Raw genomic sequence first — 24,085 nt, forward strand, 5'->3', positions numbered from 1 at the left:
TGACTTTCTGGATTCCACTGGCGGTAAGACGTCTACATACGCTAAAACTCTCTACAAGATCTCAGAAATACCAAGAAAGACTTAACTTTCTTCCTGTAAGTGTAAAATGTCCTTACAAGCGATAATGACCTTGGGAATTTTGTGACCTTGCGATGACCAGATTGTTTAGAACCCTGCGAACTTTTTGTGCTTCATTTCGACAGATATTTTGACATTTGTGCGGTCTATCAACCATAACGACATGTAAGTAACACTCGCACGTAATATATGACAGAGATTTGCGACTTTTCTAGGATTTTTTTCGGTATTTTTCACCTAAAAGAGGAGAGAGAAAACTTCCCCACCTGGTTCGTGAGCACGAAACTTGTCGAATGTGTAGAATTCGAACCCGCGTCCATGGCAACACGAGTAAACATGGCGTTCGAACGCATGGGAGGAATGAACCTGTGATTTGCGTTCTGAAAATGGAAACATCCGTCAAAAATCGTGCCGTACTGTGGACTTTTAGGAAAATATGCTTCCTTCTGAGGTAGAATTTTCATTATCAATAGGATTTCATCATTAGAATGGTTCTTTAGAGTACGATTGAGCGTTTACTTTACATTTAGTTGTGCCGTGTCTATCACCATCATTCCTGTCCACAGTAGCAATCGGGTCGCGGCTGTGACAGAACTTGGTTGTGTGCTGTTGTGCGGGTGCAAAATGAGCTACAATGCTGAATCAGATGTACTTGTACTTGTGTCAAGGTTGTGGAAAGCTCTCTTAACTACAGCACCCCCAGTATCCGGTTGACTTTCTTGGATTCCTTCTGCCACGGCAAGTGTTTACATCCCCGAAGTTGTGGATGCCCCCCTCCCCCATTTGTTATTATAGGTGTGGACCTCTCCTTGGTGCTGAACTCACCATCAGTTCCATGTATTGCAGTATTTGCGTGAAAGTTGAGTTTGTTGTCCGTCAAGACCCCCATATTTTTCCTCCTGTTTCCCTATTTTTTACTGTTTTATATGTATTACGTATGTCATCTTTTCCCATAATGTTCAGTCAATATGAGATGTATTATTATTAATGTTGTTGAACTCATCAGATGTTTGAATAGTATTCTGTGTGTTCTGAGGTATTTTATGTGAGATGTGCTTCATGTGATTTTTCCATGGTCATGATATTCTATGTTTACCTAATATGTTTACTTTTGATTGAATGTTGATTGTGATGTTGCTCTGTTTTTCATTTTCCCCACTCAGAAATGGCCTTGCCCCCGGCCCAAAGCAGGTTTTAAAACTCAAACAAATGATGTGAATATTGCAATGCATGATGCTCTGTTAGTAATTGTTAGGCACATGTACTAGTATGTGGCCTGTGATTTTTCTGAATGTGTATTTCTTTCACACCCCAGGGTTGAGATGCTGATACTGTATAGCTGGCACTGTGGGACCTGTCTCCTGTGTGTGCTGTGGGACCTGTCAGCTATCCTGTGTTCCTGTCTAAGTATTCATGGAGGATCTGCATGTGTTTCTGAGGGACCAGTGTCACCTATCTTAGCAAGAGAAGAGAGCATCGGACTTGACTGTGAGTTGGCTTTAATTTATAAACTCTTTCAAAAATGGGTCTGCATGCCGCAAAGCGTAATCAGCCATTTTAAGTTTGCATAATGGAAAGTCGGGTCAATCTATTCAGAGTTAAACTGTCATCTGTGTGATAAAACGTCCAGCCAGTACAAGTAAATTGTAACACGTGGTCGTTGCTTTAATGCAGCATTCTGCACCTTGCTATTTCAATTTTGCATAATTTGAGGTTGAACAACTCTGATTTAATATCAAATGTAATCTACGTGAAACCAACTTTAACAAAAAATGTAAATCGCGGTCACTGCCTTACAGAATTTAGCATGCAAAGCGCGATCGGGACCTCCCATGCAGACCCTTATAAATGACAATAAAAGATGTTGGGAAAGGGCATGTTTGCGATCTTCTGAATTGTTCATTCTAAACGTCATTGCTGAAACTCAGCTAGGCCCTCCCTGCTATTTGTTGTCATTTCTGAAAGAGTTCACATTCCTAACATTTAGTTTAAGGTTGTGACTAATCTTTTATTGCAAATATGACGGAGAGCACAGTACGTTTTCCTATATAAGAGAGCACTTGTAATGATTGCCTGTTGTTTCATTCTGTATAGCAATGGGATATATTTTGAACAGCATTTGTGATCAAACTGTTTTCCCTGATATCTTCTTCATCATGATCCACATCCACCATTTAAAAAAAACATTTCTATTATAATAATGAAACTGTGAAGAAAATGTACATATGGTGATACAAAACAAACGTTAAAGCAACACTGAATGTTTAATTAAATAAAAGCATTCAAAATGGAAAAAATTATGAGACAATTATGATGATGAATTCTTAGCTGTTCAATTTAATGTTTACTGGTGAAGAAGTACATGCACAGTGAAGATTTAGCATTTGTTGGTATCTGACAAAAATGTTTTCTGATTTTTAGAATAATACTATGATTTGTAACATATGACAGTACAAAATGTAAACTTTACTTTCAAGGAAAGTCCAGAATATAAAATGCTCAAAACAATGAAAAAACTGTGTGATGATTTGCCCTTTATTTATTTCTTTGGATTTGCCATAACAAGATGGAGGGGAAAAAGAAATTGTCTTGTGTGAAGAAATGACAATATATATGGTTATGCAATAAAAAAAACACACGAAGCATTCAAAGATGAATAATAAAATTTTTAAGCAATCAAACATGGTTAGAACATTGAAAGAGACATTTTTGTGATAATCATGATCAAAGAAAAAACAACAACTATTCTTTGAATCATAATATCCACTTCTAACCCGGAGTGCTCTAAATCTAAGAATACAGTGATTTTACGTACTTTGCTATATTTTTCCAGTGCAATGTTCTTGGAATAATGAATTTGTGAAAAGCACACAAAAAGCATACAAATCTAGGCTCTGATTTACCTAAAACTCTATACATTTTTCTGGTTGTCAAATAAGAAATTAGATAACAAGCAGGATTATTCTTCTTAACAAAATATACAACTTACAACACAATTATAGGCATTTTACAAACTTTTCTTTTAAGCAATGATGGAGTGGATTTCTGGGAAAGTACTTTGGTCACATAATGATTGTTAGGAATATGTCCTATTTCTTTACAGAAATTGGAAAAGGCAATGCTGTGCTTTCTTTCTGTAGAGTGAAATGTACTACAGGTAAGCTGTGTGTGATGTTTCAAAGGGAGGAATCAGCAAAACAAAACTGTCTACTAGTCTTTTTGCAAGGATTATAATTCCACTCAAGTTGCTTTCTACTTTCAATGCAGTCAGGTCACAGATAATGTAGGCAGAAAGAGGTTAAAAATCAATCTTGGTATAACTAAACTGTAGATAGAGTTAGAGGTTGATAAAAGTCCAATGACCAGCAGGTATGGCCATGGCAGTGGGGCAGGATCTCTTTCCAGGTCCCGAATGGTCTCTGCAAAAGATAGAAGTAATATTAATACGAGGATCATATACATGTACTCTCAAGTTAAAAGTGGTGTGTCTTTTTAGTGAATGACCACAAAAGCTGTATGACTAAATACCTCAACTGACCGCTTCCTGGTCTAATATGAAGTGTACATACTGGTTATGAACCCTTCTTTATGCTCTGGATACATTGCTTAATATGTTAGAAATAGGAAAAACATGCGTCTTGACATAGTTTCGATGTTAGAAAATTTTTTAAAATCCAGCTCCGAAAGACGATTTTTTTTGGGATTCAGAGTGCCAGTCCGAGTCATGTTTTTAGGCAAACTCCATTTAAGATTGGCGTATATCACCCCAAATCCACGCTTTTCATCTTTTTCGACGACCAGGAATAAGATAAAAAATTGTGTGTTACTAGGAATTTTTTAATTTCTGATTTTAAGTATAGTTTTTGTCAACATCAAGGTGAAAAAACATCATTTTTCGCACTCAATTGCTCATTTATATTATGATATCAGGTATAAGTTTAAAAACTCGCAAATATTCAGCAGTTACCGTATTCATAATTGCATAGACAATGTATCCAGAGCATTAAAAGGCTTCATCACCCATGTATAAGTTGCATATTAGGCTCGGCTGAGGTATTTAGATATACCTGCACAAAAGACCACTCTTGGGGCCTTCCTTGTCGCACGAATCTGAATTGTTTTGCTTCCGTTGTGTCCAGATTGTGCTCTCATTTATTAAGGTGTCCTCACTGGCTAATTTGGCATTTTAAACTTTGCATCGTTTTGTCACAAAGAACATTAGAAAGAACTGTAGTTTTACTGAATATTGATACCTGGGTACGAAAGGGTTATGAATATGATTTTATGGACCAAATGGATGACGTCATCATATTCTATTGCCCAAACATGTTTATTTTTAAAGTTATAATACCGCACTTAGGTACAAATAACTTGAATAAAAGTATGATTTTCATGTGCATAATGGTCAAGGCTACAAATGTACATTTGCACATATCGACATCTACTTATTACCCGTAGTTATTAGAGAATAACAAGCTTTTAATTAGGCTATTAGGTTATTCTCTAATAACTATGGGTAATAAGTAGATATCAATTTGTGCAAACATACATTTGTAGCCTTGACCATTATGCACATGAAAATCATACTTTTATTCAAGTTATTTGTACCAAAGTGCTGTTTTATAACTTTAAAGATAATTATATTTGGGGCAATAAAATATGATGACGTCATTCATATGGTCCATAAAATCATGTTCATAACCCTTTTGTACCCAGGTATCAATATTCAGAAAACGACAGTTCTTTCTAAATTTCTTTGTGACAAAATGATGCAAAGTTTAAAATGCCAAATTAGCCAATGAGGACACCTTAATCAGAAATTTTATAAATTGAAGTTAACAGTTTTACAGTGTACTTCCATCTTTTAAGTGAATGACCACTTTACGCCTTCCAAAATATTGGCCTTTTCGCAACAGGGCTAAAATCCTGACTACTACAAACAAGTTCAAATACATGTAGTTGTCTCCTGAATTCCTGAGTTTTCGTGATGTACACACTTTCAAAGTAGCGTTTTTGCCAAAATATCATGACATATATTTTGGCAAAAAAAAGTACTTTTAAAGCATTTACAGCACAGAAACTTCGCAGGAATTCAGGAGACACCTATTTAAACTTCATCATTTGTGGTGGTACATTTTGGCCCAGTTTTGCAAGGGCAAATCATTTGCAGGGTGTTATGCGGTCATTCGTTTAAAAGATGGAAGTAAAGCTATCAACTTCGATTTATAAAACTTTGGATTGATGAATTCATTTCAAACTGAAGATTAATAAATGGGAGCACAATCTGAACATGGCCACAGCAAAAAAGTCAGATTAATGCGACAAGGACGGCCCCAGAATGGTCATTTCTGGTCATTTGCTAAAAAGACGCTCCCGTTAAGTTAAAACTATAAGATACTGCAGATAGACAGTGAGAGGTTGACACGTTATGTAAAAAAAAAGGTTTCTACTTAGAGATGTAGACCGCGTTTAAATTACGGAAATTCGGGCAGATAGTTTTGTGTCTAGGTGAAAATTTGGGCAGGTTTTAAAATAGCTGATACCAGTCCATCATTAAATTGGGTCCCGCAAGCCCTTTTCCGTAGAGCGTAATCGGCCATTTTAATTTTAGGTAATGCGTTGTAGCCACTTGGAATTTATCGTAAAGCATAATCGAGAAGTTTCCAAATTCAGCATAGAGCGTTGTCTGGACCCCCCCCCCTTGCAGGCTCCATTGAATCTAGTCTGAAAGAACTTTCCAGCAAACTGTCAGTAGTTTTGTTTTGCTGATTTTTCCCTCATAACGACACTAATTGGCACCCTCACCTGGTTAATTAATTGGATTAAGTTTTCCCGCCAAAAAACTTAGTATATAGAGCACTCTAACCTTGAACTTGTGCCCCCCTCCCCACTCTTCCTGCCCACCTCCCACACTTCTTCCACAACTCAGAGTATGTTAGTTACACTGTTCTCTGGACTTCTTCGAACATGTCACCACACTCTGCTACACAAACACTTTGTTGATCGAGTGCAGTTTTTCCAACACTTAGACTTTAGAATAATCTCTTGCTCTCCTGGTCGGTCAATTGCACTGGTATACTGATGTGTCGAAGCATCAATGTCTCCGAAAAGACATCCCCCGGGGAGTACACTTAGTGCATTGACCGACCAGGAGAGCGAGAGATTATTCTAAAGTCTAAGTGGTGGAAAAACTGCACTCGATCAACAAAGTGTTTGTGTAGCAGAGTGTGGGTGACATGTTCGAAGAAGTCCAGAGAACAGTGTAACTAACATACTCTGAGTTGTGGAAGAAGTGTGGGAGGTGGGCAGGAAGAGTGGGGAGGGGGGCACAAGTTCAAGGTTAGAGTGCTCTATATACTAAGTTTTTTGGCGGGAAAACTTAATCCAATTAATTAACCAGGTGAGGGTGCCAATTAGTTTTTTTTTTGCGGGAAAATGGACTGAACAAGGAATTAGGGTGGAATTGATACGGAGGTAGTTTTTGGTAGGAGAATTTAAGTGTAAAGAAAGATCTAAAGCGACAATTTCGGGGGGCAATTTGGCATTCATACGATACAAAAAGGACAACGTAGAATTAATACGGCCGGCTAAGATGCGAAGCTTTTCAGCGGGAGAATTTGAGTGTAAAGGTCCAAAGCAACAATTTTGGGGGGAAATTTGGCATTCATAGATACGAAAAGGATAACAACGTGGAATTAATGAGCCCGGCTAAGTTACAAAGTTTTTCAGCGGGAGAATTTGAGTGTAAAAGTCCAAAGTGACAATTTTGGGGGCAATTTGGCATTCATACAATACGAAGTGGAATCAACGGGGCCGGCTCTAATACGAAGATTTTCGGTGGAAGAATTTAAGTGTAAAGCTCCAAAGCAACAATTTAGGGGCAATTTGGCATTCAACCATAGAATATGAAGAATTTTGCAGTGTTGCTTCAGTTAAAATTGACGTCGCTGGCTACGATAAACGTTGAATGGCTCCTCACGAAAAAGAGAAATGCGAGTGCAAGTGTGTGCATATGGAGTGTTGTCTCGTGTTAATAAAGAAAACATACTCACACCTCCCCATCTTCTTTTACACACGTCAGGTTGAGCTCTGCTGACAAAAGTCTGGTCCTTCATCCTGCTACAGTCCGGTCTTCGGATCATCCAGAAAGTCATCTTGAAGACAGAGAAACAAAAGGCAGTGTATTGAAAACAGCTATTGGGCTTTGAATTAAAGCTGTGTTGGTAAAATCCATAAGTTACAAATGTATGTAATTTTTGTCAACAACATATTGTTTGTCTACACTAGTTTTTTACAAAATGAATTGAAGGGCCTGACTTACTTCTTTACTGCATTAAATCATTTAATTTTTTTTGGTTTCCGATATGTTGCAGATACGGTAGAACCGTAAAGAAGACCTGCGTACATTTGGTAGCGACCATACCTGCTATTGGACACATTTTTCAACCTGTCACTGCAACTGTCTACAGTTTAGGCCACACCGACTTAATTTTATGGACAACATCCTCTGAAGACCCCCAAACTAGTGCGCGCGGGCGAATACAAAAAAAAATCCGGCCAAAAATAAAAATGCTTCTAAACCACAGGAATACAAAGCTGGTATTGTGAATTTGCGGCAGTACATAGCGACGTATACGACAAGCCAACACATGCTGGCTTTTTAGGGAATTTATGAATTGGCACTGTACATATGTACCTAGTTCTTGAGTCGTGGAGCTTCGGTAGCCTGGGTGCCACCCTCCAGAGTTACCACCGGCTCTGTATTGTCGCTAGCAACCATGGACTACCCAGGCCTACAGCCAGGCCAAAGCCTCGGAGGACGTGATTTTTTTTTTTTGAGAACAGGCGAAAATCAATGCGCGCGCAGATGTCATCCATAAAATTAAGTCGGTGTGGCCTTAGTTATTCTAGCTCTAAAATGACACCTTTTAAATTAGATTACGCCTACATTAGACGGCATGGTGGCCTTGAAAAGGTGTACTTAGGTCCACCTGTTCCACCATGCCTTCCATGTCCATGTGTATTTGGTGAATTGTGATAAAGAAATTTAAAAAAATTGATATTCTTATATAGAAGACCAGCCTTCATTCGGTAGCGGCCACACCTGCTATTAGACACTTTTATCAGCATCTTGTACATAATATTGAGCTGGCGTATGAAGGAACTAGCGAGCCCTCACGAAAACAAGTTAACAACCAGATCAACCATGAAAATGATTTATTTGGCATATGTGATACATATTAGATTTGCTTTAAGCCTGCTTCAAGCTGGATTGTGAGCAGGATCAAAGCTAATCCGGTTGACCTGAACAACTCTACATCAGTGGAAATGGGGAGTGGAGGCTCACAAACAACAGAACAGCTAGAATAGCCATGGCCTGGAAACCAGAGGGGAAACGCCCGAGGGGTAGACTACTACCCTCCGTAGAACTATCCTAAATGATGGGGAAAAACTGGGGTTCGATACACTAGGAGACATGTCTGCTGCGGCCCAAAACAGAAGTACCTGGAGAATTTCTATCAGAACTACTAGTCGACCGATGCAACAGTAGTTGCGGGAGGATCTAAGGTCTAAGGGAAATGGGGTCTATCAACCAAGACACTGGCTATCTGTGTCCAACAGAAACCTCAAAAAGCCGTACAGCCGTGGCACTCAAAATGAAATGGTTGCCAATCCACGCAGCTTTCCGAATCACATTGTACCATGATGTCAACTAAACCTTCCTACTTATCCAGAATCTACGTCTTTGTAGGCCTCTTTGTCGTTTCCAGAACCAAATACACTAAGGGGCCAAGGGTGATGACATCACATGAATTGTTGTCTTGCTTTCATATGACACAGAATTTTGTTTCACTGTTAGGCCACAGCAAGTAAATTTTATGGATGACATCCTCTGCAGACTCCAAATCTAATGTGAGCAGGCGAAAAAAAAACCAAGGCGGGCCAAAAAAAAAGATTCCTGGTCAGTATATATTGGAGCATTCACCTTTAGTAAGAACTAGACTAAGGATATTTATATACTGCCTACAAAACAACTGTTTTTTTCACTGGGGAACGTTACATAAACATTGTAAAAAGCCAGACTTCCTGATGATCTTGAAAGAAACAAGTATAAGGTAAACTGCTTTGTAAGTTGAAAAGCATTGTCTCACCTGTAAAATCTCTTCATTCCACCAATCTTCAAGTCAACCAGTCTTCTCAGCCCTCATCTGGTCTGGTTTCAACAGGAGTCACTGGTCATCACAGGTTTCTCCCAGTCAGGACAGGAATATCAGGATAGCTGACACTCAGGACACACCTACCGATATGAACAGATGGTTATTGTGATGCAACACTGAATGACCATTAAAGATAGACTAAGTGATAAAATTGCACAATTGGGCAATCCCTTTCGTTCAATAGATGTACAAAATCCTAGGCTCTAGAAAGTTGTTATCTATTGCAACATGCCTCAGAGTTGTCACATGCCTTAGAAAAATATAACTTGTAAATTGATGACCATTGTCTCACCTGTACAAACTCACTGTCTTCAGGTCATCTGATTTGCTGGTCTGGACTGAAGTTGCCGGTCACCAAGTTTCTCAGAACACGAACATCTGGTCTTGTCAGTTTTAGAATCATCACTGCAGTCAACTGCATCAGTCAGCAGTCACCTAGCTACATAGACATTAAAAAGTTACATGCTTGTCTCAATTAACACCAAGAAAACTACTACTGGTACAATTTACAATTTAGTTTTCAAGTTCTCAACGATATTCCTCTTGGGTCTTCAAAACACAGGAATCACCGTCACTGCTGCATCAGTCAGCATGCTCACCTAACAATAGAAACATAAGTTACACACTTGTAATACAGTACTAAGTAAATGGTAGGCAAAATGCAGAATTTTTCTCACCTGATATTCCTCTTGGGTCTTCAAGTCACCTGGTCTGGTCTAATCCACTGTTGTCAGGTTCAGACAGGAGTCCCCACTACTCCATCAGTCAGCAACCATCTAACTATACAGACATTACAAGTTACATGCTTGTCTAAAATAATACCAAGTAAATGGTAGGTAAAATCCAAAATTGGGATTTTTCTCACCTGATATTCCTCTCGAGTCTTCAAATCATCTGGTCTGGACCAATCTGTCTTTGTCAGGTTCAGACAGGAGTCCCCACTACTGCATCAGTCAGCAGCCACCTAACTATACAAACATTAGAAGTTACACACTTGTCTCAAATACCACCAAGTAAACAGTAAGTAAAATGCAGAATTCAGATTTTTCTCACCTGGTATTCATCTGATCCCCAGGTCTGCTCTGGTCCAATCTTCTCTTGTCAGGTTCAGTCAGCAGCCACCTAACTATACAGACATTAGTTGTTAGTTACTTGTTACACACTTGTCTCAGATAACATGAAGTAAATAGTAGGTTGAATGCAGAATTCAGATTTTTCTCACCTGATAGTGATCTAGGGTATTCACATCATCCAAGCACCTGCACAGGTTGCTGACCCTCAGAGCACAGTTCACTACAGGATTCTATGAAAAGAACAAATGTAAGATGTTATCAGCTTGCCATATATTTCAGAAACTTCCATTAATATAATAACACTGAACAAATCTTACCAACTATAGATTTAGACTTAGTCGAAGCAACCTTATCTAATGCATTTTTTGACAACAGGTGCCCTAAATAATTGGGTGCACAAAAAAATTCTTGTGTGACCATATAATGAAATAAGTAGAATAGCAGCAAAAACTAAGTTTCATTTCTAAAGAAAAGTACTACAAGTCAACAATAATTTTTAATTATTATTATTTATCTGACACTTAGAGGTTAACAATATGCTGTATACAATTATACATTTAACATCTTAACATACCAAAATCTAAGAAAATATTTGGGTGCACTGGTGCACCCACAGAAAAAAATTGGGTGCACAGCTCCAAATCTGGGTGCACTAAGGTGCACATGCACCCAGTATTTCGAGCCCTGCAAATGATACCAAATACATAACAAATACGCCGCAAACATGGCGGTCACAGTTGCGTACAATTAAATAATAAAAAGAAAGTACTTGTACACTAGCTATACATCCTATAACTTATAGTACAAGTATAAATGATACAAAAAGTACCAAGATTGCATAGTTCACCCTCAATACCAAATCAGTGCAACCACATCACAATTATATACCAAAAACAGAATGATACAATTTGGCAATAAAAATTATTAAGTATAAAATCCAGTAAAACTATTTTCACTTGAGCACAGGTTTAATTTTGGGTGCTCAGAAGTGAATAATGTATGCTCATTTATTTTTACGCGACGTTTTTGGCGGGAACGTTGAGTGGGTTTAATTATGCACACGTGCGGTACGTTCCAAAAGGTGGAAATTTCCACGAAAACAAAACGTGTTTGTAACCGTTTTTAGCTGCAAAATTTGCTCCTAGCTTTCTTCAATGCCGCTCAACACGGAAGAAATATAGTCAGTGTTCCCCAAAACCATGATAGCAAAAAAAAACCTTTCTATTCAAGAAATACTCAAGACAATGCATTGTGTACGGGAACAGCGTTCCACGAAACGCAAATTTCTACGGAATATAACGGTTAACATAACAAATTATAACGTGGTCTGTTGCTACAGGCTTGTTGGAAGTACAATTCAAGGAGATACTGGTAGTTTGTTGCCTTACCTCGCAAGAATGAGTCTTCTCAGCACTACCATGTGCTCCACGCCGCCATGACAGTCGCCATTTCTTCTCCAAACTTTTCCCTGTCAGGAAATGCGAAATTTCTCCCTCAAACATCCAAAGAACGGCATAAATCCGACCTGGAAACGTTCAGACGATATACTGTACACTTGAGACGGATAATATGCGGACAGAAAGCCGAAAATTTACCCAAAACGTTGGAGAGAATTCGCGCACTACACGCCACACGACAACGTGTCACACAGCTGCTGCAGCTGGTAGAATGGACTGTACCATATGTGCTAATTACCTAGGGGTGCGAACGAAATTAATAATTATTTTTCTTGATAATTAACCATCACCGTTCCGCCACCAATCAAAAGTGATTATTCACGCCGCACATTTTTTGGCTTGTTTTCTGTGCCGAACTTAACGATCAGGATACCTTCTGCCACTGCAAGTGTTTATATCCCCGAACTTGTAGATGCCCCCCCCCCCCATTTGTTAAGTGGGAGAGGCCCCAAGGGTGGACCTTTCCTTGGTGCTGAACTCACCATCAGTTCCATGTATTAAGTATTGTAGTTGTGGTCTCAATACTGTACTAGACGTTTTGCTTAGCACAACAGAACACCACTGGAAAAGCGAGGAATTGATGTGGTTTGGTACATATATACAGTATACAGTACATAGAAGATCTTTATTTATAGAAGTAACACTAACAAAAACAAGGAGAAGTCGTAGACATCATCCCTCCATGAAATAGCTTGTTATTTTGTAATCTTTTGGTGTATTTCAATAGAGATATTATGAGTCAAACTGTTATAGAGTTTGCGAATATACTACTGGGGATGGTACCCAGGCTACATTTGCCTGTACATGTAGGTCAATGACCAGACAAATGACCTGCAGACCAGACAAACAAGATTTATTTTCCTGCAGACTCTATAGGGGTAAAAATAGATAGGGCTGCCTGGGTCTGACCTACCAGCTGGAGGTATAAACAAAAACACTCTGTCCCAACTTTTGGGTCAAACAGACCATCCTATTATGAAGTAGGGGTGAAAAAGTGAAAATCCTTTTAAATCAAGCAATAAAAATATGCGACAACCTGCTAATGCACTCCAAAACACAAAGAGACTCAACAACTACCCACATACCAAAAATCATACCAAACCATCCCCTAGATTTTCCAAACATTCAACACAAAAAGTCCAACATTAAACATTTTGTAAATATCAAACGCAAACAGCTAGGGGACCCAAATTTAAACCACTAAACCATGGTAATAACAACTACATGCTACCTTAATATCGCACAAACAGTCCATAACGCGAAAACAACAGAATAAAAAATTAAACTGCAGTACCAAGGTCAATCACCAGGGGCTCAAAGTCAACCTACACAATCTCCAAGGCCCCATCCATCAATCTGCCAAATATCGTACAGTTCCTTCTCACCGATCTTCAGATATCAGACCAAACATGAAACGGAGTAAAAACAGTACCCCCATTTTCATGGAGGGTAACTAGTAGACAAGTGTCTCTGGTAGGGGCTAGTAACGGTGTAGCAGTGCATTTCATAGTTCCCAGTTTTGATACCAGGTGTGTGAATTTTCCTCGAATTGTCAAAACTTCTTCCCCAGCACAAGAGCTACCTACCAACCAAATTTCGTCACCCTAGCATGTTTAGATCATGAGATATCAAAACCGGAAGTTCAGCTGCAGTACCATAACAAGCCGCTAGGGGGTCCAAAATCTAATCATTTTCAAGTCTCATCAAGACCTACCCACCCACCAAGTATCAAGACAATCCATCAAGGCCTTCTCAAGTTATCATGTTTACAGTCACACACACGCGCGCGCGCGCGCGCACGCACACACACACACGTTAGCTATGTGTGAATAATGATTCAAATCCTGCAATAGGGTACATTTCAATGTTCTTTTTCCCACTGAAGTAAGAGGTAAACACCCACACACGAAAAAAGGTAAAAAAATAGTCGAAATTGGTCCTTTTTGAGCTGTTTACACAGTGTTCCATTGGGAGCAAGTTACGTCAATCACACACACACGCACGCACTTACGCACGCACACACACACACACGCACACACACACATAGAGAGAGAGAGAGAGAGAGAGAGAGAGAGAGAGAGAGAGAGAGAGCACCTCAATACCTATCTAGAGTTTTTATCACACACTTTTAATTATAAATAGTAACTACTTAATGTTTAACCAGTGGTGGTTTGAATTTCGCCTTAATCACTGCACGAAGTCCTATCTTTAAGCACATATGCTTTAAGTCTTGCTTAAAGAATGGATTTTTGCAGTGGTTGTTGTTGAAGGTTATCACTTGTCTCTGACGAACCCCTGCCCTGTATTGAGTACTACCCCGACCCTAGATAACTAGGTTACCGAGCCATGACGTTTGTTTACTCACTGGAGTAAGCCGTTGAAGAACTCGTTAAACATTAAACAAGTTTTACACACAGGTAGGTAAAACCCACGCGTTGCAGTGAACTATGACACGCTAGTTCAAACACCGTGCTAGGTACGGCGGTTATAACGGTCTTTACGTACCTCACCCCCCTCCCCACTTCTGCAACAAGTTGGATCCTCTGAGACCAAAAGAAACGCTGACGAACGTACAAAACAAGATGCTACGGGTCTAGAAACATCTACGGCGACGTTTGGACAACATGCAGGGTTCGTTAGGGTAGGTTGGTTCTGTATAAGGCTGGTTAAATACGGCAGACATGATCGAGGACTTGGGGCCTTTTGTATTTTGGAGTGGCGGTGAAGTATAGGGCAAACTGAGGTTTTCAAGTCACTGCACATGACTGTGGGTGTCTGACCCGATGTCAATATCGAGGAAATATTATTTTAGCACATAAATTTTGTTGTTCTTGATGCTAATGTGTACGTAGAGTATGTGTAAGAACTGAATGGTATGGTTTTGCTACGGAATTCCAACGTAACATTGTCAGTATATTGCAAAAGACTTAGAAGTACACAGGACCTGAATTCGTATCTAGAAGAGAAAACGATAAAAGAAACGATTCAGAGGCACCATTGCCAAGTGCCGTTGAAGTATATGGCAGCATACTATCTGCACAAATTCTGTGTTTTATAACTTCTTGGTTCAATCAATATATGATTCATTGGTCGACGGAATTGTGCCTTTGGCCATTTTGTGTTTCTATATTTGAGCTATTGATCGTATAAATTTTTGTCTACATTCATGTGCGTTTCACGTTTATTCGAGTAGATACTATATATATATATATATATGCTCCTCAGTAGAAAGTAGATTACGTCATTAGGGCTATAATTGGCTTTTTATGGTATACTAGCTCGTTAAGTTAGTAAGACGGTGACCTAGCGGACGTTAACCGGTTCAGTCCACTTTAAGATGTTCACCATTCATAAATTACCTCACGTTTGACGTTACTGTATTCTTTACACCATGAATGTAGCCTTAACAGGTGTCAGACGTTTCAGACAATGCTATCTTAAACTTCTGAGAATCCATACCTTTGATTTTGTATTACGTAACGTTCTATTTGGATGTCTTACCTTCCTACACGTAGCTTCAACATTTTTACAGCAAAATTTAATGACAAGGCATGGTGACGGCACACTCAAGTTTTAAACTTATTTTCATGCCGCCGCCAACGCAGAGGATCTAGGACAATGCATAAACTATAAACAAACATAAATGTACATAAATAATCAAATGGTAAACATCTCAACATCTTTAGGCGTACAAAACATACAAAAAGAGCTATACCATCTTAGTACGAGTACTAGTATTTTGTCCTCTTTCATTTGTTTCATATGCTGCCGCCAACGCAAAGGATAATACATAAAATGTAAACAAGCTTTGTAAATATACATTGATTATCAAATGATAAACATCTTAACATATTTAGGCATGCAAAAAAATACAAAAATAGCTATACTAACTTAGTATTTTGTCCTTGCTTCAATTTTTGTGCAGTCGCCGCTCGACGTCGTCGCCCTATGGGAGCTACCGCCGCCCGCCGAGCCGGGGTCGCTACTCCACCGGCACGGGCAGGAGAAGTCAGCGGTCGGCCTCCACGCCTCCGCGGCAGAAGACGCCGTGCTGTACCCGCAGCCGGGCGCGGTGTGCGCTGATCGTGCTGCTGGTCCTGGTGGCGCTGGGACTGGCCGGAGTGCTGGTCTGGAACTTCACCTACCAGCCGCTGGTCGTCGACTTCGATGGGCTCGTGCATTACGACGGCGCGAGGTAAATTTAATTTCATCATGCCAAGAAAGAAGGTTTAAAAGAGTCTTTTTAACACTCTTGATTAAGTTAGCAAAATTTAAAAAGTCAGTGGAAACCTTTTCGAAGCTTTCGTAACATTCATAGTTCGTCCTGAAATGATACGAGCTTAATTCGGGCGAAATTTGCTATTAGACATTGCTGTATCCTATCTTTTTCTTCTGTGAGTAAGCCATGGCCTTCCCTAGTAATTAAAAAAACAACAACAACGTTTTCTAATACCCCATCCTTCCATTCCTTTCCTAGCCCTTACACTGGTCTTAACTACAAATCTGGGTGACTTGAATATACATTTTGTATGGTATGCCTGTTGCCCTGTTCATAAGACAGTGCCCTAATTTATTAGGTGTATAAATTACATATCTCGTGTTCGATATCCTAAGGAAAACTCTCTTCTCATGTTGACATCTTAATGCATGTACCTATTTTCCCCTCCAGCCAATCCTTTATACTTAGGAATCTTAGCAAGTACGAGGTTCTAAGAGGAACGTTAGGAGCAGACCTGGGCCCGGAGCCGTACACCTGTAGTACCGGGGACGCCTGCTTCCAGTGGCCAGACCGAGCCTCCCTGGTCCTCCGGCACCGTGTTCTAGAGGAGGAGGACGTCCACTGCACCAACGTGACGTGGCAGGCGCTGTCGGCGGAGTGGGACGGCTGGAGGCCCGTAGATTGCTTCTCGGTGGACACGGCGCACTGGTACGGCGGACCCGTCATGTACCAGCAGCGGTGGCCGGTCAACAATGGGTCAGGAGTCATGCAGGTAGGGGATGGAAGGGGGTATCATCAATAGATAGCCTGAAAAGAGGCATTTCATAATGATGTATGAAGAGAGAGCTTAAGATTATCTTCAGTACAAAGAAAGTGGCCTACATATATACTTGTGAATATAGATATAGTGTTCCTGAGTCTTAACATAAATTAACAACCCTTCGCTTTTCAGTCTCAGTTACAGTTATATTTTTAGTTAGTTATGTTGTTATCATACGCTTTAGAGTACTTGTTTAATACTTGATTATCTCAAGGGCATCTTACTAGTCCCTTGGCACTGCTAAATAGAGAATGAATATATCATATAGCCTGGTGTATATTATTACATTTTCTGGACACAAGTAGTGTGAGTACAATATGAAAGAAGTATCATCTTTCTATATACCGAAATATATTTTCATGTTTCAGCCATACATCACCAATGACTTCCAGTTGCGGGACTTCCCTGTAAACACATCGGTGGAAAACTTCACCGCGTACGGAAATGTCGCAGACAGGTTCTTCTTCTCCTCTAAGGTATTCTAAGACTTCTTTTTAATGATAAGAAAGTTACAGCATCAAGTCATACCTGTTCTGTATCTCTTCTGCATCCTGTAGATTTACGTTGTTGGACATTGTAGATAATGTAAAATATTTCTCCTAGACAAATCATCTTAGATCTGCCTTAATCTAATAAATGAATAAATTCTTTCTTGCCATGTTTTAAATCACACTTTTGAAATAAGCACAGAGTCTGATTTAGTAATGTCATTTCTAATAAAAAATAGAAGCAAAAGCAAAAAATTACAGTTTACGACAATGAAATTGGATATCTTCAAATATCACATTTTGGCGCACAGCTTCTAACAGGTTTTTGACATGAACATTTTTCTAGGGTGTTGCCATCGTTGTAGATGACGTCACCCCTCTACACGTCAGTATAAACCAGAGCGCTGACGGGAAACTTTGCTTCATGGCAAACTACACGTCAGACTACCCGGCGACCTCTGTCGGCAGGAGACCGGTACTACAGTACACCGTGTGCTCCGGGAGAAACGCCTTGGACATACATGAATACATGTACAGCCGCTTCTATGGGAGACTAAATGGTTCGTGTACTTATTATTATGTTAATCGAAGGAAAAGATATTGTTTTTGCTCTGTTTCTTCTTTTTTTGCTCTGTAACTTCTTTTCCAAACACTGACCTGGTCAATGACCTGAACCAGACCGTCTGTCACCATGGTAACTGGTGTTGGGTTACACAATGTTGCAATTTTATAGTTGGAGGGATTTAGACTCCTGTCACCATATATGTGAATGTGTTTGAGTAAGATAAACAGAGCAGACCATATGTGAAGGTAAACATTATGCATTTGCTTTGCAAATGTTACCTTTCTAGTACATAGCATCATTTTTTACTTGTACCAAATATTAGTGCAATAAATTGCGAAACAAACAAACAACAAACAAACAAACATAGAGAAGTGTTCTGTTTTTGTCGCTAGCTGTCCCTGACACGCGAATGTTAGAGTTTCCAGTCTGGTCGACTTACGCGCAGTATGGACCCAATGTCAGTGAGACTGAAGTGGGAGAGTTTGCCGTCCAAATCACCGAGTACAACTTAACTGGGTATGGTAGATTCTTCCATAATGTTGTGCAATTATGACCACATATTTAATGATAACTTTTGGAAAGCTAGGCACGTTTGTAGCACAAAATGTACAGTTGTACATAATTCTATAACTCACAACTGAAGAAGCAGTGAATGGTGGTCATGATATTTAGTGGATGGTTAGGGGCAGCGAAGACGAAGGTCAAGTTTGATAATAGGACTCCTGGCGGGTACCTACAGTACTGCAGCAAAGCTTCAAAGTTTCAGGTCAAATTACACGTACACATTTCTTTCAGTTACATTTAACAAACTGGTAATGACAATGAGGAATGGGAAATACTGTACTTTGTCTAGAGTTGGTATTGCACATCTTTCCTGATGCAAAAAAAAATTAGCCAGAATTTCAACTTTTTTCTACAGGAGTAACATGTTGCTTGATGATGCATGGGAGGGCAAATATGGCGACCTGACCTTCAACACCACCGCCTTCAAGTACCCTAATCCCAGCACTCTGATTGGCTACCTGCACCAGAAGGGGTTAGGGGTCAGTCTGTGGATCACGCCCTTCATCAACACAGACTCGTCAGCCTTCAGGGAGAGTGCTGAGAAAGGGTATCTGGTCAGAACAGGTACATTCTGTTTTGTCATTGAAAAAGTATCTTGTAATACATACATGGTACAGGTAGGAATGAATTAGAGTCACAATCTACTTTACCTAATTAAGACAAAACCATGTGACTGTCTGTTTTTCTTGAGACACCTGTGGATATTGGACTCAGTGGTAGCTTTGTTATCTCTCTCTCTCTAGTCATCTCGTTCAGTCTTTTTCATTGACATCACGGTTATGTAAATGAACCTTTCTTACTATGCTATGTGTAAACATTGCTATCAACTTCAATTCTTTTAAATGTTATCTTTCAGCATCCAGATGCCATCTGAAACTTCTTACTCTTCAGAAAATTTATCCACTTGCTAAATATAATGTATCACTTTGTGTGTTCTACGTGGATGTCTAACCTTCATTGGCATGTGACAAAAAGGATCGACCTTGGATCCTACAGTTCTTGTATGTTTTTTTTGCCCTATCCAGACCCAAACAGCCCCACCCTGGACACACCCGTCCCCGCCCTTGTCCGCTGGTGGAGGGGCGCGGCTGGCCTGCTTGACGTCACCAACCCTGAGGCACGGAGGTACGTGTGACGTCATTGCACCACTGTTAGATATGGCACGCCATCAGAACATATTGTGTCTGCGTGAAATCCGCATAGCACTTCTATAGCCTCTTCCAGGCTACTGGTGATGGTTGGAAAGAGTACATGTGTAGAAATTGGCCAAATAGAGAGATAACATGCCAGGGGAGTTGGCCAATTTCTACTCTTTCCAACCACCATCCGAAGCCTGGTAGAGGCTAGCACTTCTGCAGTCTCGTTTGAGGTCGCACTTGCATATTTAAGGATGACAATGCATCTATAGTTTTCAAATGTTGTGTCGGAGTAGATATTGTCACAACAACAAGCAATATTCTGGTGCAACGTTGACCAAACATCCAACAAACCCATGAAAAATCCAGGCTTCACATAGTAGCAGTATGTTCTACCAACGTTCTGTTACTAGTAGATGTCTAAGAGGACTATTAAATAATCCCTTTATCAATAGACGTTGAGGCCAACTAGGCTATCTCTAGTGGGCATAAGAAAAAAGAAGAATGCGAAGAAAGTTAGACTAATCATTTGATACTGATATATACTCCAGGTGGTACCTGTCCCGGCTACACTTCCTGAGAGAGAACCTGACAGTCGACTCCTTCAACGTTGACGCAGGGGAAGCGAGGTACTTCCCCGACATCCCCTACTACACAAACGAATCCCTGATCAACCCAAACGTCTACAGGTAAGTCTGAAAATAATATACTGTCTGTTTCTCTGTTGTTTTGAGTTCTACCAAAAATATTACACACTGTATGTGTACGTAGTTCCTGTATCATAACATCAGTGTGTATACCGCAACATGGTATTTTTCCTTTTTGTTAGCTGATGATGGGTCGTGGCATTGTATAGCCTGGGTGTTCAGAGGACAGCAACAAGACACATAGTTTCCCTGTATTACAATTACCTTACATGTAACACAGTAGCCCTTCTATCCACAGCTCAAAGTGGGTGGAGATGGTGACTTAAGCCTGGGTGTGCAGACATCAGTGAGGACTGGGTACCAGACGGAGTTTTGCCATGTTTCAACAGTATCATTATGACACAATGTTCCTTCTATCCACAGTTAAAAGTGGGAAGAGTTAGTGTCTAGCCTGGATCTGCAGACAGTGGCAAGGACCGGATACGGGGTTCAGAGTTTCGCCATGGTACAACAGTATCACATACTAGTATGACACAGTATCATATAGTGAACACAAAATTCTTCTATCCACAGTTCAAAGTGGGTGAAGATGGTGTCTAGCCTGGGTGTACAGACAGTGACAAGGCCCAGATACCGTACAGTACCATATGACTTGTAGAGTTTCTTTATGTTACAACAGCACCATATATGTAACAACAGTACCACCTGTAACTTGATATTCCTTCTATCGACAGTTCAAAGTGGGTTGAGATGGTGTCTAGCCTGGGTGTGCAGACAGTGGTGAGGACCGCGTACCATACGCAGAGTTTCGCCGTGTACCTCCGTATGCTGGAGAAGCGGTCTAGCTGGGGCGGAGACAACGGGCTGAGGACAGTCATCCCCTCCATGCTGCTATTCGGGGTGCTGGGGTATCCATATGTGCTGCCGGCACCCATTGGAGGTCAGGCTTCTATAAAAGTTTGTTCACTTAACTGTAAATGCAGAATGCCAGAACGTTCGCAATGATTTTATTTTAACGGTGACTTCTTACCGCAAAACCATCATACCGCAAAAAGTGTTTTGTTGTTCTTCTGCACTAAAGAATAGTTTCAACTGTGTACTTCAAGCAACAGGAAAATGTCCAACACAGCTTTACCAAATGAAAAGATTTACTAAAAAGTAAATAGCTCTGTCCTTGGTGCTGAACGCTATCCCTTTAGATTCTTTTCAATAGCAGAGTGCCACAGACCCTTGAAATGTGTACAGGCAGACTCTACAAGATATGTAGAATTCCTAATAAACAATAGCCTTTTTACAGACTTTTTGAGTTCCTTTTTTCTAATCAAGCGTTTGTTAAAAATAAGCTATGTAGACCTTTCCTTGGTGCTGAATGCCATTCATTGATAGTCTTTTCAATGGCACAGAGAGCCACATACCCTTGAAATGTGTAAAGACAGACTCTAGCAGACATTCAGAATTTCTGAATCAACAATGTCTACAGTGAGAGTTCTATTTTTTTTTTTTTACTTTCAGGAAATGAATTCCCTGACAAGGAGCTGTATATCCGGTGGATGGAGCTAGTGGCCTTCTTTCCCAGCATGCACTTCTCCATCTCCCCCTGGCAGTTTGACTTTGAGACCGCCGAGATTGCTCAGAAATTTGTCTCCATTCACGAAGATGAGGTATAACAGGGATATTCTGAACTATGAAACAAATTGAAATTGTAATCGGCTTAAAGTAATTTATCATCTTTACCGTATTTAATTTTGATAGCAATATTATTGGTGTAATTCTGGACACTTTAAGCTTAATGATTTTACTTCCCCCTTGAAAAAATGTACAAATTTTTGCACTGTATTTTTTTTTCTTGAAATAATCTATAAATGTTATATTTTCTTGCAATAACATTGTAGAATACCCTTTTAACACAGTCCAATGATTGCCATGCTTTTCCAAGCATATTAAGTTGTGGGCAGGGGACAATCAAATTGGCCACCCAATTTACCCCTGAAGGTTGATTGTTACAGGTGGCCAATATACACTCTGCTTGCCCCCAAGGATCTGCTTGGATTAATGCTTTCCTTTCCTTCCAGGTTACCCCATTGGTTCTTCAGATTACAAGAAGCGTTGTGATGGGTCCAACCGCAGTCCGCTACGCACCAATCATCCGGCCGCTCTGGTGGCACTACCCGAATGACATCATGGCGCAAACCATCGACGATGAATTCCTGATTGGTGACGTCATGCTTGTTGCCCCGGTGATGGAACAGGGGGGTCGGGCGAGGACGGTGTACTTCCCAGGGGGTGGGGTTTGGAGGGACCAGAGGGACGGGGCAACCTACGCGGGCGGGGAGACCAGAAACATCCCCGTAGCTTTAGACGAAGTGGCATACTTCATGCGTGTATAGTTTTTTTTTACGAAACGTTGCTTCAAACATACACTTGTTGCTTCTGGTGTAAGATAGGGAATGTGAAAGGGATTTTGTATGTTTTGGCAGGAGATATTAAGAGATAGTACTGATAATGACCCACACAGTCACTTTACTGTAAAAGTTTTCTAGTGTTGCTTCTAACTTCAGTTGCCTTGCAATCAACAAATTGTTTATGTATTATACAGTTCAAAGTAGAGTTGTGAGAAAATAGATAGGCAGCTGTCTTGGTGCATATTTTCTACTGTTATATTGTATGTATATATTATTAGTTACATTTTATTTGAAGCTGAAGGCATGCTGACAGACTTAAGTTACTGTTCCTGTGTATATTTGCTTTGCTGTAAACTAATGCAGTGGGAGACAAGGCTGGATATTACATTGTGTTTGAATTTTGTTGGTGCATGTTTGTTTTGTACCAAGTGAGAAAAGTATTTTGTCTTTGTATGCATTTCTGCTAATTTTGTTTTCGTTGAGCAATGTCTCTGTGATTTTTACAGAAAATATAATCTTAAAATGTTCCTTTAATGTAGGCCTGTATAGATTTGTATCCAGATGATGTGTTGACTGACATTAAATTGAATTAAAGTGAAATTCTGTGAGACTACGCTTCAAGTATGTACGTTTATTAAATAGCCGCATACCAAAGGATGTTGGTCTGTTTAAGTTTCTAGAAACAAACGGATCCACTGATGCACCATAATACTACTACTGGTAGTATTCTAAAGGTAACAGAAGCTACATATGGCTGGTTGACTTTTATGTGACGTCATGCAAATATGCAAACATGCATGCTTATAAATAACCATATTTTTGACAAGGTAACAAAATCATTTGAAGATAAATATATGAATAAATAGATAATAAAGTAATAAATTCTACCTCTAAAACACAAAGAATATAATACTGGCCATGGGGTTTTATGGGACAAAGCCATTATCAGTTAGGGAACCATACAACTAGTACTACTACTGGACTTACTTGAGTCACTAGAACTAACCTCCTCCCACTAAATGGCTCGAAATACTTTTCCTACATTGTACATACCTGCACTAGTACTGGTGCAGGTTACATTGAAAATTACCTGCACCAGACATAAATTTTACCTGCACCACCACCACCACCAAAATTTATAAAGTATGGATCATACTATAAACTGTTCATAAGCCATTGTCATTTCTTTCGTACTTTAGATGGTAACAGTCAATGCAGCCAACAAAAATCCACATTCACCTACTTGTACATATACATATACACTGTACTAGTATACATGTATATAGAAATCCAGTACAGGTGCAGATAGACATAAATAATACTGCACGGCTCCAATAACCTGCATATGCAGGTGTTATTTTGAGCCACATATTATTTTCAGCTGGTACGTTGTAACTACCAAAAATGGTATTCTCAGT

General features: G+C 39.8%; 1 protein-coding gene across 1 annotated transcript; it reads left to right on the forward strand.

The window, feature by feature from the left end:
* Positions 1-14,311: 14,311 nt before the first annotated feature.
* LOC109467277 (uncharacterized family 31 glucosidase KIAA1161-like) lies at positions 14,312-22,707 on the forward strand. Its single transcript, XM_019765221.1, has 12 exons — positions 14,312-14,467; positions 15,752-16,021; positions 16,496-16,817; positions 17,234-17,341; positions 17,700-17,913; positions 18,311-18,434; positions 18,838-19,046; positions 19,508-19,607; positions 20,170-20,307; positions 21,000-21,205; positions 21,778-21,926; positions 22,338-22,707. Exons 1-12 carry the CDS (start codon positions 14,451-14,453, stop codon positions 22,650-22,652), a joined length of 2,172 nt encoding a protein of 723 aa, XP_019620780.1. The 5' UTR covers positions 14,312-14,450; the 3' UTR covers positions 22,653-22,707.
* The last annotated feature ends 1,378 nt before the right edge of the window (positions 22,708-24,085 follow it).

This window comes from Branchiostoma belcheri, unplaced genomic scaffold, assembly GCF_001625305.1.
Source record: "Branchiostoma belcheri isolate BF01 breed outbred unplaced genomic scaffold, Haploidv18h27 scaffold18, whole genome shotgun sequence".
Classification (NCBI taxonomy): Eukaryota; Metazoa; Chordata; class Leptocardii; order Amphioxiformes; family Branchiostomatidae; genus Branchiostoma; species Branchiostoma belcheri.

Bases quoted from the DNA above. Each gene is read 5' to 3' on its own strand.
- LOC109467277 (XM_019765221.1), top strand. The intron at 19,047-19,507 runs GTACATTCTGTT...TGCCCTATCCAG, and splicing joins AGGGTATCTGGTCAGAACAG to ACCCAAACAGCCCCACCCTG. The intron at 19,608-20,169 runs GTACGTGTGACG...TATATACTCCAG, and splicing joins ACCAACCCTGAGGCACGGAG to GTGGTACCTGTCCCGGCTAC.